Here is a 17,336-nt window from a genome sequence, read left to right as displayed (position 1 = left end):
TCTCTCTCTCCTCCCTTCTGGCCTGCGCTCCCTGAAGGACGAGTGTCACAATTTCATTTAAAGTCCTCCTGCAGCAAACTGAAGACACCTGTTTGTTTGTGGAAACTAATGCTTTCAACCCATCTGCCGAACCTACAAGGTGAGAATGAACATGCATTTACACACATACAGAGATATGAGCAGCTATCTGGTACTTTTTTCCCCTTGTTTTGACCTCCATGACGGCACTTGTCATCAATACTTCCCTCACACTTCTCCTTCTCTTATTTCACACTCTTACTCACACCCTCAGGGATATTTTCCACATGCAACCCCAACCAAGCAGGAGCTACGGGGGGTGGTTGAGCTATGAAGCGATGGACATAGATGGATGACTTTAACAACTCAGCACAGGCCCTCCTCCTATGTCTTTATCTCCAGGTGTACTTTGACACGCTCGATTTAGAAGCAGAGAATCCTCCTAACTACCTTTGTGCATACACACTCACTCATTCTCAGACACACACACCCACACACTCTGAAGGCAAAGTCACGAAACCTGACTCAACCTTAAACAGACGCTTGCCTGGCCATATTCATGAAGGCCTGTCTGGAATAGTTTCAAGATTCCTTCAAGAAAAGCAAAAACATCTCGTCGAGAAAGAGTTTTAATGACCTCCGGTCAAGAAAAAAGAGCAGCTGTCATGATTGTCTTGGAAAAAATAGAGATGTCAAGAAAAGATAGACTTGCAGAGAAAAGAAAGGATTGTCATGCAGATAAAACGGGTAAAGAAAATGTATACAAACATTATAAATATTTTAAGGCAAACGGGCAAACACAAGGACAAACATAAAAGCAGGCCGGCTGTCTTTATACAGCTGCTGAAAATGTCCCATTTATTTCCTTTAATGTGTGTTTGATGGGGACAAATATACAATATATACAGAGAACTGCACAATTAAACAATGCAATGAACCAATTTATAGCAATACATTCCAATGCCCATTCCTAGAAAAGCCTTCTTATAAAACAAACCAAAACATCTTGACATAATATACGGGTTTACATTTCTGTTGACACAAGTATGTCTTGCTGGCCTATAGTTTACATACAGACACATGAACATATATTATTTATAGTACATAAACCCCACCATCCCCCCATTCCAAATGACTACTCGATTGTTTGGACTTTACATGTTTTAAATCTGAGGTTTTCTGATGTGCAAAATGTCCTATGCATCGATTTAGTCTTAGCTAATACATGAGACACGTTTGAATACATCTGTTAACTACCTACATTTTACGAGATTTAAAGGCACAAAGTGGTTTTATCATCATTTGTATTTCATTCAAGTATCCAGAGTGGTCCAACTGTAGAGTAGCTGGGAGCTGTCTTCCAGAGGAATCAGATATGAACATCATACAGGCATGAAAGAGGATCAGACAGACAATAGGAAAGACAGGAGGACAATTAAACAGCGGAGAGTCTGTCCTGAAGGATGTTACTGTTGGTTTGAGAGGATCTGATGTAATGGTCACAGCACACTGAGATGTTATCTAGGTAGCCTGGGGGAAACTCTTCTGCTTTGGTTCACTAGATCTGTTTACCAGAGAAACAAGACACCTTCGCTCCGTTGCCTTTGTGGTTCGGCATGCTAAGCACAGAGAGTGGACATCATTCAATTCACTGGCTTTCCCTGCAGGGAGAGTGGAATTTATGTCTCAGCATTTATCAGGCGTGGTTAGCTTTATCAGCCCCTCCAGTTATGGCTTCAAGGTTTGTGTTTTAGCTGTTACTGAGATGATATTGCTGCAAGTGAGTTTGAGATCAAGGGAAGTGTTGTAAAACACACCGAGGCTTGAAAAATAGTCATGCAAACACACATTTGCTGGCCTCTAAAAACATAAAATCAATGCATGCTGTTCATAAATTACTGCACATAATGGGTAATGTGTATGTAATCTGAAAATGTTGAAATTATTTAAACATTTTATGATAAGTGACACATTGATCCATAATAATTTGACAAAATAAAGCTGTTTCATTCAAATGTTATTTTTTCCAAGAGAGGCCCATTTCAAATTTGCTCACTTAATTTAACCCTTGCACATTTTATTGAGACGGTTTAATTAGCTTGAAACTGCTCTTTCCCTTTAAAGTGATACCACTGAATACACTGTGTATATACTGTATAGGATATACAAAATTGCCATTTAATTCTCGAAATAATGTAATCAATATGCCATGACTAATGTAAGACTAATTGTGATGACTTTAAAATGAGTCATCAAAACTTTCAAAATGTTGTAATGAAAAATCACCTCTGATCACTTGCACACAAACTCCCAAATGCACATAAAAAATGCCATGGCACATGTGCAGGTAAGGAAAAACAGAAGTGTGTATGCACCCATACGAACACTGACAACTGTGCAAACAAGCAGAGATACAACACACACATTTTATAAAATCATCAGAGAGACACATTCTACTGCGGGTAAGCTGGCAGGCTCTCTGGGCAGATACCAGGCGTTTGATGGCATACTGGGCTCATCCACTCTGCCTGGTCAAAAGTGTGTGTGTGTGTGCGTGTGCATGTGCGTGTGCGTGTGTATGTGTTTGTTTGTGGTTAAATCCACCTTGGCCACAGTTTGCCTCTCCATCTCCCTGGTGTGACAGCGCTGAAAAGAGCTTCTGTTTCGGGGCCAGCCTCATCCCACATTAATCAACAACACTGCAAGGGCGAGTGGGAGGGGAGTATGGGGAGACAGAGGGGGCAGCTACACCACACGCTGTCTTCTGATCTCACACCTTTCCTGCCTGGTTACCTTTTTATTTTTACAAACCCACCAATATTCTCTTCCCTTCTCTATCTTGTCATTCGCCCCTCACCTTGTGTTGCTACTATGAACACAAGCAAACACATGCATGAACAGAAAAAACACGGGCAGACACCTTGGCAACAATGCCACAGTCCTCTCCCTGGGCACAACACAGCACCAAACTCTTCCTCTATTCATCCTCCCTCCGTCCCTACTGCCCTCATCCCTTTCTCCTCCTCTCGTGCCAGCCTTAATTCCTCACCCCCCCTCTATTGCTCCCACCACTCCGCCATCTTCCCCTCTGTTGCTTTCTCCCTCTGTCACTCCCTTGCTGTGTCGTAATAATAAACACCCCATCCAGCTGGGCTGATGTACGACTTGAATCAGTTTCATGGCCTGTTGCCGGGCGAAGCGGGGGGAATCTGTGGGGAGGCTTGAAGGCAGTGGGTCCCAGGTGATGCATCTTCTACTTGATACTAGTGGACCTATTTGTACTGGGCAATTCCATCTGTGCATTTGAAATATGATTAATGCACACTGAGGGGGTTTAGGTTTATCAACAGGGTGAACAAAAAACCCCACACATTCCTTTCTTTACTAAAGCTATTTCAGAAGATGTATATACTATTGTAAAGAATGACATTAAAATAAAGTGTAAAAGGTAATTCATTGGTTAATACATTTATTGTCATGTTTGTACAATGTGTGTTCTCCAATATAGTTAAAATAGTTAACAATACTTGAGAAGTTGAGGGTCAAATAAATGTAGGACTTAAAATAAGGTATTTATTTTGACAGCTGCAAAGACTACACTTCATTGCTCTCGTGAAAAAGTAGTCAGGAAATGGTTCATCTTCCAAAGGCTCAGAAACAGGTTGCAGAGAATTGGGCCATGAGTATTAATCTCCCAGGGAGATGTGCACTCATTTGGATTTCACATCCACTCCTGGCCCAGGTGTGAACTTGTGCACTTGACCTTTATCGAGGGAGAAAGTTGTGCAGGTGGAAATATGGGTTGCATAAAAATCAATGTCTGGGGATTCAATACAGCAAACTGTAGGATAGCAATCTGAAATCTATCAACTCGCCACAAATGTTTTTCTTTAAATCAAGATTTTCTTGCCCTTTCTGACACAAACAAATGTTATGCATTTAGCTTTTTGCATTTTACCGTCCCTATCCATGAGAATAACAAGGAAACAGATTCAAGTTAACAATTAATAAGTGGGACACTGGCTCAGTCTACACTAAATGTGTCCGGAGTGAGTTTTCACAAAACCTTCAGCAATGATAAATAAAGCCCAAAAAAAAGCAGAATGTGTCCCTCACCCTGAGCGAAGAAGCTGATGCTGAACCAATTATTACTCTCCTGATGGGCATGTTTTGGAACTACATTATGTTTGTCTAATTAATTAGCATATAGCCTATGGAAAACACTATTGAGTTGTTGTAGTAATTAATTCATCTAGATACACAGCACCCCGAGCCAAGGTTACCGTACATTTGTCTGCTAAGCTACAATAGATCCCCGCAGAATAGTGTGTTTTAAAGGCAGTGCTGATGGAGTGTGACAGCACTACAGTTCCTTTCCCATTACTTTGAGTTGTGCTTCTACAAAGCTGAAGCACTTCTTTCTTTTCTGGAGCCAGTAGAGTTGACAGCCTAATAAGGTTTGCCTGGTAAACAAGGTTAAAAAATCCTATCTGCCTGTTAAAACATCACATTTATTTATGTTAATGTTAAAGTGTTTTACCTTGGCAGATTTATGGGTTGCTATTGCCCATTTAAAAAATATTTGATATTGCTTCTGACAAGGCTAACACCATGCACTTGGCTGTTGTTTGGCGGGTTGACAGGAGACGGAGTTTGTGTTTATCTGCGGCATGGCTGGGAGTAGCTTCCTCTGTTCAAAAGGCAGGAAGCCCAGTAGACAGAGGTCACTGCCTCGGTGAAATCAACTTAGGAGACAGAGGGGTGGGGGTAGTAGCGTGAGAGATATGCGAGTGTGTGGTTTTGATGTGTCAGAAGAGGAGGGACTGTTTGTGTTAGGTAGCTGATACAGAAGCTGCTGACGATTCAAGCTAAACCCAGTTCCCCCAGTGCTCCGTACACCTAGACGCTCTGATTCACTGGACGCACCTGACCTTCAGCCTCCATGTCCTTTATGATTTACACAAGCTAATCTATAACTACAGTCTCCTCTGTCTAATGACTATATACATCATTAAACCAGCGTGCCTCCATGTATTATCCTCCTATGATTTCTCGAGTTACAGAAGGAATGAGAAATGGAGAAATGTGCTGTTGCTGGTGGTTCTGTGTTTGTTGTAAAAGGTCACTTGTAATTTTCTCTGCCAAATCAGCCTCAACAATTTCTCTGGCTTTTCCAGCATTGCGCTGGAGTGTGTGTGACCTTTTTAGTGGGCAGATGATAACCGTTACCGCCGAGACAGGAATAGAAAACAAAATGACCTGTTTAGAAACCAGAAAGGGCGGCGTAAGCAGTTTGCAGCCTTGGCAAGCTTCGCTCGTCTTTGTCAGGAGAGAGGGAAAAGTGAGGAAGCAGGGAAGTCAAGTATGAGAGAGATAGAGACAGAGATATCGAAGAAAAATGGCCATGTGTTGTAAACTGAGTAGGTAAACAGTGTGTTCAGTAATCTTCCGTGACCTCAGCCTCTGGCCAGTTCAGTGAGGCTTTTCTTCTCTCTGTCTCTCTTTGTGGCTTTTGTATGCCTCTCTGGCCTTTAGACGGGGTAAGAGAGTGTCCTAAGGCAAGCTGGGGACAACAAGCCAAACCATGGTGGGATGATACTGACCTTTCACCCACATCTGATCTGCCGCCATGCCCTGGAATAGCACTGTACCAAAACTGGGCGCAAAACAAGAAAATCTTGTTTAAATTCCAATTCACAAAGATCATCCCACTAAGACCTAAACTGCTCCAGAAGCGCTTCCTAAACAAAGGACAAGGCCTCAAAATAGCTCATGAAATGGGAGTAGTTAGTGACTGAATACCACAATTAGCTGTAGATTTGGAGGAACTGCACTCTAAGTGCTAAAAACAGACTTTGTTGTGTAGGTGTGGACACTAAACCCCCCGAAAATATGGGAACAAGACTTGCCAAAGAAAAAGCTCCAAGCAAAAGCCAAAGTTGAGGCTGCAAATGATAAAATAATGACCGCCGTACAATATACTATTTAAAAACTACTGTGGTTTAGTAAAACATTCTCACGTTCCCCGCTCAGGGCCATGTGCTCACCCACTTTTACTCTGCCCATTTAATTCGTCTTCACAGCAAAAGCACAAACTTAAGAAATGGGGGCAGGGGAAAGCACAGCAGTATATAAGTTTAAAGATCTATCTTGAGGGTTTTTAAAAATATGTTTTCATTCCTGTACAGTTGAAGACCAAAGGATGGCAGGAGAAAAGCAAATCCACATCCACCCATACTGTGGAACATTTTGCTCTGGAAAATGTCAGTTTTTGTTAATCTCACTTAGTGACAGTTTCCTACTCCCAGATGCGCTGCTCTGACAGCTCTCAGAAAAACACCAAAGGTTTTTAGCTAAGGTCAGAGATAGACGGACACATTCCTCCTTTAGATCCTTTCCCCTTCATCTGGGAACCAACCTTTCCTGTCTAAGTTGTATTCCAAGTCCATTGTTTTGTTTGACAACACTACATTGTCTTGACCTGTTGTTGACCTTTCACCTCTTTTGTGACCCTAGCTGGACACCCTGGAGGCCCTGGGAGAGGAGATCAGTGGGATGGCACGCTGCCCATATGACGCCAAGCACGCCAATGTCGCCCTCTTTGCAGGTAAGATTAAATCGGACATGTCAAATTAACAATGAACTTATCTGGGAGACTTTGAAGTACTTGATTATGTTTTACAATGTCTTTTTGAAGTCCTTTCCTGTCGTTGAACGTGAGAGTTTCCATGAGGTGAAAATAAACGTAGTATTTATGATAGTAGTTCTACTTACTGACTGCCATGAGGCAAAAACATGAATCTAATGTTTCTCCTCTCTGCATTTATTAAACATTGGAACATGTTAGAGCTAGATGGGAAAGTTGAGTCAAGGGGATTAGTTGTGGTTGTATTAAATATTGTTTGTAATACCCTGTGGTTTATTCTAACGGCAAAACCCTGACAACATGTCAAGTATGGAAGGCAAACCAAGTTTCATGCACTAGAGCAAATCAACGACCTGGAGACCACATTTGATCTGCATCAAGAATTCAAAGCTTTTTTGAACCTTTTGGAAACATGTTAGTAGTACTCTGGTAACAGCAAATACAGAAACATCCTTCTCCTGCTTTTACTGCGCCTTTTCTCTTTTGTTAACTTTCTTTTCAAATGAACAAGATCTAAAATATGTCCCAAACGGATGGGACAAGAATGAATCAGCTTTCTGTTGGTGTGGTGAGATTCCTCTGATTCAACGCAGGCTGCTAAAGACTTTCAGTCCCATTCGTATTTGCTGTGAACCGATTTATGGCGGTATTGATGAGCTGTCCCTGCCTGTTTAAAGCCTAGGAGGAAAGTGAACGCCTAGCTTGACCAGTTAATGTGTAGCAGAGCTGCTTGGAAGGAGCTGGAAGCACTGAGTAATCAAGAGGGTTCCTCTGACTGCTATCCTTTCAATTATGTAGTTTAAGTTTCCACTGTGGTTATAGCCAAGGCAGGCTGAGGTCATGCTGGTCGTGGATTGTGTTTGTGGAGCATGTGTGTGTACATACGTGCCTATAACTGTGGGTTTCTGTGGGACTCTGAGACTATGTGTGAATGCAAGGCTTCAGTGTTTGTGTGTGCTTTTGAAGTGTGTTTGCAAGATGTTTAAGTGTGTGTACAGCCTCGTCCTTGTCCATCAGAGTCTCTTCGGTTTGTATGATTCATCCATTTTCTAGGTCTAAGCCATCTGAAATGTGTTTGTGTATCCAGCCACACTGAGCAAGATTCTTTAAGTGGCTTTATGTGTTTTTGTTTTCACTAAACTTACCTCTCTACCCCTTTATCCTCTTTCTTTATGGCTTCCTCTTTCATTCTCGCTTCATTCTTCTGCCCTCTATATCGCCATATTTTCCTCTTATCGCTCTTTGTGTTCCCTCTCCAGATGGCAGGCTGTACTCGGCCACCGTAACGGACTTCCTAGCGATCGACTCGGTCATCTATCGTAGCCTGGGAGACAGTCCGACTCTGCGCACTGTCAAACACGACTCCAAATGGCTGAAAGGTGAGTAAGGGACACATAAACAAAGTCTCTCGGTTTGGATAGCAACAAGCTGAATGACAAGCTAGAAAACAGACTTTTGTTTTGACATGCATGCCTGACCATGTGGTGTGATTTATGATTTGTGTGTCTCAGTGTATGAATCTAGGTATGAAGAGCTGCAGCGCCTATGCTAATTGCGCTCGCTCTGTTTGACACTGTCATTTTGCCAGCCTGCAGTGGTTGATGTAGCCAGGAAATTGCTCTGCCCTGGGGAGAAACAAGCACAAGTCCAGCCTGTCAAAACTCAATAGAGATCCCTCTTTTCTTGCATGCAAATTGATGATCTGATATGATGGATGATAGAGAGAGGCACTCAAGGCTCACAGTCGGTGCTTTTCTGCATGACAGATATTCTGCCTGTTTACTGTGAAATATGGTGTCAGAACTGGTTTGTCACGGTGACGACGTCTCTTTGTCACACATTTAATTTATATATTTTTCCCCCTGCAGAGCCTTACTTTATCCAGGCAGTCGATTATGGGGACTTCATCTACTTCTTCTACCGGGAAATTGCTATGGAGTACAACACAATGGGAAAGGTAAGCACTATTCTATTCTTCAGCTATTGTTTGAAATGTAATCAGAGGTGACTTCCTATTTACCGAGAGAATCAGGAAGTGCCTGAGGAAACTAACAGGATATGGGTGTATCACATAAGTGGAAGAAGGCTTTCCTGAGCTGAAAGGTGGCCAAACATTTTTCAGATACAGATTTCAGATAAGCACTGGTCAGGATGCAGGACCTAAAATAGATCTACAGAGAAAAATCTGTGGATGTCGGCAGATCCTATTTTGAAGTCTAAAAATAACGCTTAAATTGCACATCCGCGTCCGTTGGGCGCAGCTCCCATTTGACCTATCGTCTCAAAGTTTCCCAAGAGGAACTCGACCCAAGAGTCTGTGAGAAATGAGACGGATCAGAAGAGGAAAGGTTGAGGAAAAAACTGGCTTTTCCTCAGGTGTAACAGTTACAGTGAAATGTTTCTATTAATCTTCTCAATGCAGTTTGGATGCCCTGAGAGAGTTTAATTGGATACCAGGTATGAGAAAATCCGCGATGGAAATGAATTACTCAATATGTATTCTTTGAAAAAACATTATGGAACCACACAAGAGAGGGTGAAAAAGAGAGAGGACAAGAACAGAGCAGAGGTAACGAGTAACACGGAAATAATGGATTCACTGCCAGAAGTGACAGGCATGTGTTATACAGAGCATGCATACAGATCAGGCCTCTCAATCTGCTGGGTGTTTTGAAAGCTATGTCAGTATAATTATGCGTGTGGTTATAGAACTGATGGTGCAGAGAGCAATTTAACATTTAGTGAGTGATATCTCTCCATTATTATTAAGTAAATTGGCCTTCCCTGACATTGTAAGCAGCCGTTTGTGCTTTATGGCAAATTGATCTATCTTCTGTGGCAGGTTAGTGTTTGCTTAATTTTTTATGTTGGATTGTTATTAGGAAAACGCAGAAGGACAAATATGCAATTACATTAACAAGTAATGAAATTAGCAAGCCTTGGCTGAAGTATGTGTGTGTGATCTGTTTATTTGTGCGTTGTGTGTGTGTGAGAACATGAACTGGTATATGTAAAGCTGAAACTATTCCACATTCAGCTTGACAGTCTCGCCTGCTTTGTGTAAAACTTGTTCTGGTATCTCAACGCTCTATAATCTCACAGTGAACAGGCCCATGTAAGCGTGTGTCTTTGACAGCGTGATTGAATGAATATGTGCTTTTCTGGAACATTTATGCATTGGTTGCATGGGTGAGGGTGTGTTTATGTGTGGTCTGCAGCCGTGTGCAGAGATCTGGTTTAAATGCATGTTCGCTCTTATTCGCTGTTTACTTTACAGCACAATTTCAGGTCAGGGTTAGATTTATTGCTGTTAAGTATAGTGTGACATACACTAATTACAATACTGACTGTGATCATACAGCAAAGATGTAATTACAGCATAGCTCCTATTTGAAGCTGTATACTTTTACATTTTCTGTTGCCAGGTGCTGACTCTTTAACAGCATATCAAACACACTAATTTACTCTTCTGTGTCTTTAATTTGCTATAAAGTGATAAAATGTTGGATTAAGACACTGAGTGTTGACGACTAAAGAGGCACAATAGTGTGTTCTGCTGGGAATTAAATGTGTGTGTGTGTGTGAGTGTATGTTTAGCTTGTAACCCATAAAATAAAACTATAATAGGCTATTTAGATGCAGAAAAGGAATCCAATACAAACAAGTGTAAAAGAAAAAAAGGGAATGCTTTTAAAGGGCACTCCTCTTTTATCCATTAAAGTCTGTTGGTTGGTCTTGGGTATTACAACTGCATAAGAAAAAGTAAATCCCTTTTTAATAGTTTACCTCAAGGAATATCATTTGTTTGTTTGAACATGTAACATATCTGGTGGTATGGAGTTCTACAGCAGTGAGCTCACCAGATCTCTGTAGTCCACTTTGTAACTCTGCTTGAGGCTTACAGCCCGCACTAGCATAACACAATGCTGGTGGTTAATTGCATGGTTTGTAATGTAGGCTCCAGGCTTTGACATGAAATGAAAAATGCATGGAATAATTGTGAAAAAGTATCATGGATCCAATTCGTAACAGTTATTACAAGAGACTGTTGCTACATAACCCAGAGCTTTTAAAATATAACGTTTCTACTGTGTGTGTCTACATCAGGTGGTGTTTCCTCGTGTAGCCAGGGTCTGTAAGAACGACAAAGGCGGCTCGCCCCGTGTCCTGGAGAAGCAGTGGACCTCATTTCTCAAGTCTCGCATGAACTGCTCGATCCCTGGTGATTCCCATTTCTACTTCAACATCCTGCAGGCTGTGACAGAAGTCATCCGCATCAACGGGAGGGACATCGTCATGGCAACCTTCTCTACACCTTACAACAGGTACAAAAAACATAATAAGGTATTGATAAATCTACAAAGATGTGAGCGGACACGACTTTTTCACATATTTTTTATTAAGCTTTTCCCTTGTCTCAAATGACTTCACGTGTCAACAACTGTTTTTCACTTTCCATTAATTAATACGATTATCTTTCGTGCTTTGAAATGCTTTTAGAATGCCTTGAATTTATCATCATTATGACAGTGTGACCTTTGCTAATGCCCTGCCGTGCCTCTCAGCAACATGTCAGTCCTGAGACTACTGGGTCAACATCATACATCTTCTGTCAAAACAGCTGTGCTGCCCTTTTGACATGCAGGTGTTTCATCTTATTCTCCATTTTAAAATTCATATTCAGAGCTGCTTTCATATTCATAGAAAGGGGTAGTTGTTATCTAAATTGAAAATTACCACAAAGCCATAGCTTTGCTGATAGCTCCCACATATTGTAATTTTCCATTTTATGGCTGCTTCTGAGCAGATAAGACAATTGCTTGTGACAATGCAATTGAGCATGGTTAATGGACATTAAACCCAATGAAGCAAAGCTGCTGAAAATGTCTATAAGCGCCGGTTTAGATCCTGGCATTAATTTTCTATTTCATAGTCAGGGTGTGAAATTGGAGGGAGAACATTCCGACAATAGGAAGCACTCCTTTTGGTTTGTCGTTTAATTGTCTAGTTTGCTGTGTTGCTGTCTGACCCTCTCACTTGCTCACTGGCTGGCTCGCTACCATCTATCTGCTGTTAGCAGCTCCATATAAACAGACGTAGGGATTGTCTAACTTTGGGTATTTACTGTAATTTGGTAGCTTAGCCAAGAATTAACCACTCTGACCTTGCTCTCTATAATACTGCCCTTGTGTAATTTGTCTCCCTGATGTCTACATCATTTTAACCAATGACTTAACAGCTAGAAAATCCAGCCAGCTGAGAGAGATTTCTCTATTATGAGAATAAAGAATAAAGAATTCCTAGTTTCAATTCTAATTTATGAGAGCAGATGCATGAAAAATAGAAAAGTGACTCAGCAATCTGTTATGCATTGAATCCAAACAGATGGAAATAAGCCAGTGGCTCCGCTTCTATCACAAGATGGGTGTTTTTCCCCTTAATTGAAAGGCAATAATAAGATAATCTGTCTATATTTCTGCCCAACAGTGGACTTGTGATGAACTTTAATGCCTTGAGGCTTTTGGGGAAACCCAGTCTTGGAGGGTTGGAGTCTTGGAGGGATGATGGAATGTGTGTCCTCATTTAGGCTTGGCAGCGCAGACACTGACACTCATAGAAATGCAAAAGTTCAACATAACCACTGACATAAGAGCATTCATACGGTAATCAATACAGTAGAACCATTATTCGCTACTAGAAATATAAAAAGTAACCAATGCTATTTTATTAAATGGAGGGTATTTCTTTCCTAAGCCTGGCCAACATTACAAACTGGCCTGTATCACCTGCAACAGCTAAAATGAGCCATCCTCGAGGGATTTAAACCCTCTAAAAGGAATTGTAATTCCATGTTTCTGCTATTAGGTGATAGTCGAAATTTGGCAAGGTGTTTCTTTGATATGTTCACTTGAGAGGATTGTTTGTGAGTTTAATTTTATTCCTGTGTGTCGTGGCAGTATTCCAGGCTCTGCGGTGTGCGCCTATGACATGGCTGAGGTGGCCAACACCTTCACAGGGCGTTTCAAAGAGCAGAAATCCTCAGACTCCACCTGGACGCCTTTTCCTGAAGACAAGGTTCCCAAGCCAAGGTACAACAGAAGTTAATTACCCACAGCACACTCTCTCACACACACACATAGCACACATAGAATTGAACATATTTGCACACATATAGTATATTCAGTCTCACTCTTCCTCTCTTCTCACTCTTGGCTCTCACACACATGCAGCCACCTACACCTACACCTACACACACACACACACACAACACCAACACACACACACACACACACACACACACACACACACACACACACACACACACACACACACACACACACACACACACACCACACACACACACACACACACACACACACACACACACACCCACACACACACACACACACACACACACACAGCAACCTTATCAATGCATTAGACTTGTTGAATTACGATGTGTTGATGATAACACATTTCAAACTCCCGTTTCGTCATTTTTCTATACGCCCCTACTTTTTTCACCAAGGGATTGCACATTGTAAGTCACATTGCGTCACACCCACATACTGTATGCACAGTTATCACCTCTTTTACCAGTTGCACCCCCGAACCAATAACCTCACCTCTCCCCCACATGCAGCTGAATCAAAGAAGCGCTTCGTATCAACAAATGAAGCATGAGGTCATTTTACAGATGGTTGGCTAATTCCACAAATGCACTAGCCTGATCAATCTCCCATCTATTGCCCGCTAATTAGCACCCTAAGAGCGGCTCTACTCTCCTCTAGAAGAGAGAAAAAACAGATTTACCACAAAGATCTGGGGCACGATAATTGTTAGTACCCTGTGTGTGTGTGTGTGTGTGTGTGTGTGTGTGTGTGTGTGTGTGTGTGTGTGTGTGTGTGTGTGTGTGTGTGTGTGTGTGTGTTCCCATATGGCTGAGGAGTTGGTTCCTCACCAAAAGAGAGCCTATGCTGTACTCTGTGCATTCATTAGTGTTTATGTGCGAGTTCCCTCAATTAGCATGTAATTACCTGTTTATGTTCAACAAGGTCAGCCGCTGCAAAGATCCAATATATCCGCCGTTTTCTCTGCAGAGATTGATGCGATTGATTTATTTCTCATACTCTGTTGCAATCAGACCTTTTATCTGCAGGCAAACAGACGGAGGGTTGTAACAATGCCACCTAGGTCTGGCCCCGCAGCAGACTGTTCTTCCATGTGTTAGACTCTCATACTGAATCATTTGCAGATTTTTGAATTAAAGAGATGTCTGTTACTGTTCTGCTCTCCATATGTCCGCTGACAAAATGCTACATCAAAGAAAAATGTAATAGCACTGAGTTTTACTGCGTTTTTTTTTCACTGTGAAAAATGGTTCTGCAAATGCAGGCCCTTAATTTAACGATAACAATTTGGAGGTTAAGTGCATTGATTCCACACAACTTATATGTCAAGGGGGATGTTAAATTTTTTTTTGGAAGAAAAGAGCATGCACATAATTTAGTTAATGCACTTAATATGTTTAGCAGGTTTGCATGTTTTTAAACTAAGTCAAGCCACATTTTCTTAGGCATGCTCAGAATGGCTGCTTTATTCCTTTTATACACATGCCTTCACAAAACAACTTTAAAAACAGAATATTGATATGATGAATATACCGTTCTCTTGAGTATACACATATATGTTTTAGGGTAACTTGGGTTCTTACATGTTGACAGGATCAGACATTCAGTGGCCAGCTGGCTAATATTTCTAGGACCTGGTGTGGATTATGTGGTGTGGCAGCGTATCACAGACTACGCAGTAAAGGTTTTTTTTACAAGACCTCAGAGGTGAGATGCCTGCAAAGGGAATATGCTATCAAAAGCAGCTTCTCTTTAACAAGCAACTCACCAACTCCCTATAAAAGGATCAGAAAGATAGATGCCTTCGTGCTTTGCTGAGTCCAGAGAAAGAAGACATCTTGTGTCCTTTTCCAGAGAAAGAAGACATCTTGTGTCCTTTTCCAGAGAAAGAAGACATATTGTGTCTTCTTCTCTGACCAAAGCCCCTTGGCATGAACGTTTAGTTATTTTAAGCACTCTCTTGATTCCAAGGAATGTAAACTCTCCTATTGGAGCTCTGGCTGTGAAAGACTTCCCCCAGAGTCAATGTAGTGTTTTTTATCTTTCCCTTTTTCCAACTTCCCTCCTTCTCATAACTTTCTCCTTTCTCCTCTTCATTTTCAGGCCCGGCAATTGTGCAGGCATTCCATCCATGGAGAGGTACAAGGTATCCAATGAGTTCCCCGATGACACACTCAACTTCATCAAACAGCATCCTCTGATGGACGAGGCTGTGCCCTCAATTGCCAACAGGCCCTGGTTCCTTAAGACCATGGTCCGGTAAGTGTTACACACTCCAAAGATCATTGTCATCAGAGGTCTATGAGCCTCTTCAACCCAGGACAATAGTTACGTGAAGTGTTGCTTTGAGAGTCAAGCTCATTAAAATACTGTGATACTCCACCAGCCGCTGACCTATTTTCGCTGGAGTAGAAGAAACACTGATCTTCATGTTACTATCTCTCTCCCAAGTTGGCCGCATAGTGATGTGATCAAAACGGAGTAAACTATATAAATTCTTAGTTATGTTTTTAAATGTTTAATACAAGCACTTATTTTAAAGACAATTTCAATGTTCAGTCTTTGTAACAAATTGCCTGTTTGAATCCTCAGAGGATATTTCAAAGAGATTTATTTTTTGTTCTGTGGTTGGCTTTTCTCCTGAGTTTCTGGAGTTGAGCCCCTTTCCCAAAAGCCAGTGCCCTGTGGCTGATGCCGTTTGATCACAAAGGTCTGTCTGGCTTTTTGCTACACTACACAGAGACATTTCAGCCAGCCTCTGTGGGAATACGACAGCACACTGCCATTCCATCGGCAAGGCAAAACTAGCTGACAGAGCATTTGGTAAAAAGTAAAAGAATCCAGCGTTAAATTGGTCCTGGTTCTGAATTGTAGCTACTGAAGGTTTAGGGTCAGGACTGATTGCTATGCCTTTGACAGGCCTCAGTGGTGTTAACATCCCTTAAAAGATGAGCTACATAAAGACTTCTTCATAGGTTTTACAAATAATTTGCATGGTATCACATCTAGCTGCTACTTTGCTGAGGTCTGACCTACATACTGCGCTGCCTTAGTCAGAATAGGAACAGCTTTCATCAAGGTTATCCCAACAACTCTCTGTTCATTAGTGCACTATATCATAAAAACCATGTTATAAATGACGCATTGTTTCTGTCTTTACATAATCGGCAATCATACTACTTCATTTGATGCTAAATGACATCATGATGAGCAGAGCCTTTCACGCAAGTCGGAAGCACTAGTTAGAAGCATTACATAAGCTAAAAAACCTTATGAAGGCATACAGGGTTGGAAGAGGAGTTAGGACTTTTATGACATATGTCACAGTCCTGTCGTACTGTAAGACCATTCTTGAGCTGAAGTCAACTGGAAACAAAATCAGTAATAGGCTTTGATCCTTGTTTCACCCTAGAGAGAACCCCCCGATATCCTGCAAGAGCTTTTACTGCAAATTTGAAAAAGCTTTTCTGTCCTGAGACATGCTGTTCTGAGGCAGAGACCTCAGCTGGCTAGGCACAATGAATCTCCCTCTTGAGATTTCTATTATCCTGAATAGGAAAGACAGTGAATGTCTTCGTCCTTGAGATTGCATTATTTCGCTGGAATCAAATCCCATTGACACAGTCCTTGGAGCTTCTGTTATCAAAACCACAATAGTCCTCTAGATCGCTGTTATTTTTGATTGGATAAAGCCAGTGATATAAAACATTTAAAGAGATAATTAAAGAAAATGAAATGGTAGATGGGATAAGAAGATGTGTCATGTTTTCTTTCAAAATCAAATAACTAACCAATAGGCTCTCTTCTATAATCGGTTGATCCCCAAAAACAAGCATTTGCTGAAAACCCTCCAATGTGCAGGTATATACCGTTTCCATAACATTAAGTCTTTCATGGCCCTGAAACTAATTGAGATAGAGATAACGGCATTTGTTATTCAATGAAATCAGATGGTTAAGGTAAATAGCCTCAAGAGATATTTCTTAAAACATGTTCTTGTTATCTGATCACAAACAACACCCCCGCGCACAATATGGCTCAGCTCCAAACAGGTGTCTGATTACTAACTTGAATCTGCTATCTGACATGTTTTTTTATAGAGATAATGAAATGAAAATAGAGTTTCATCCACCTGGTGCTTAGACCAAACTGTGTGATCAGCAGCTGTCAATTATAAAATAGAATATAGCTGACAACTGTTGTTGTATTATTTTTAAATGCCCTGATGCAATGTGATTGAGTTTACATAACAATCCATTATTGAGATTTTAAAGATTGTCTCCTTCTGTTTCTCCTATTATTTCTTAGACTGACATGAATGATTAAAGGCACATCAATTGATTGATTCGTTACAAAACTATTATTTGCTAAATTATGTTAATCAATTGTATTGTTGTTCTATTTCTTAATCTTTCTAGCTGCTAGTATTTCTTTTTTTGATGCAATTTGAATCACATGTTTTTGAATGTGACCCAGTAGAAATCTCGCTGAGGTAGAGTGCATAGGTCTTTCATCACCATCTGTAGCTCCTCTGACAGTGT

The 17,336-nt window shown here is 41.1% G+C and overlaps 1 protein-coding gene across 1 annotated transcript in view; it reads left to right on the top strand.

The window, feature by feature from the left end:
- The first annotated feature begins 1 nt into the window (after position 1).
- The window catches only part of LOC117560854 (semaphorin-6A-like), a 45,949-nt gene continuing 28,614 nt past the window's right edge, over positions 2–17,336 (top strand). The window contains 7 exon segments of the mRNA XM_034237937.1: positions 2–139; positions 6,535–6,625; positions 7,924–8,043; positions 8,533–8,621; positions 10,772–10,989; positions 12,622–12,753; positions 14,899–15,054. Coding sequence (XP_034093828.1) covers positions 6,574–6,625; positions 7,924–8,043; positions 8,533–8,621; positions 10,772–10,989; positions 12,622–12,753; positions 14,899–15,054 — 767 coding nt within the window. The 5' untranslated portion in view covers positions 2–139; positions 6,535–6,573.

Source organism: Gymnodraco acuticeps, unplaced genomic scaffold, assembly GCF_902827175.1.
Source record: "Gymnodraco acuticeps unplaced genomic scaffold, fGymAcu1.1, whole genome shotgun sequence".
NCBI classification, from domain to species: Eukaryota; Metazoa; Chordata; class Actinopteri; order Perciformes; family Bathydraconidae; genus Gymnodraco; species Gymnodraco acuticeps.
Note: the sequence above shows the minus strand (reverse complement) of the source record. Positions and strands in the feature narration are given on the sequence as shown.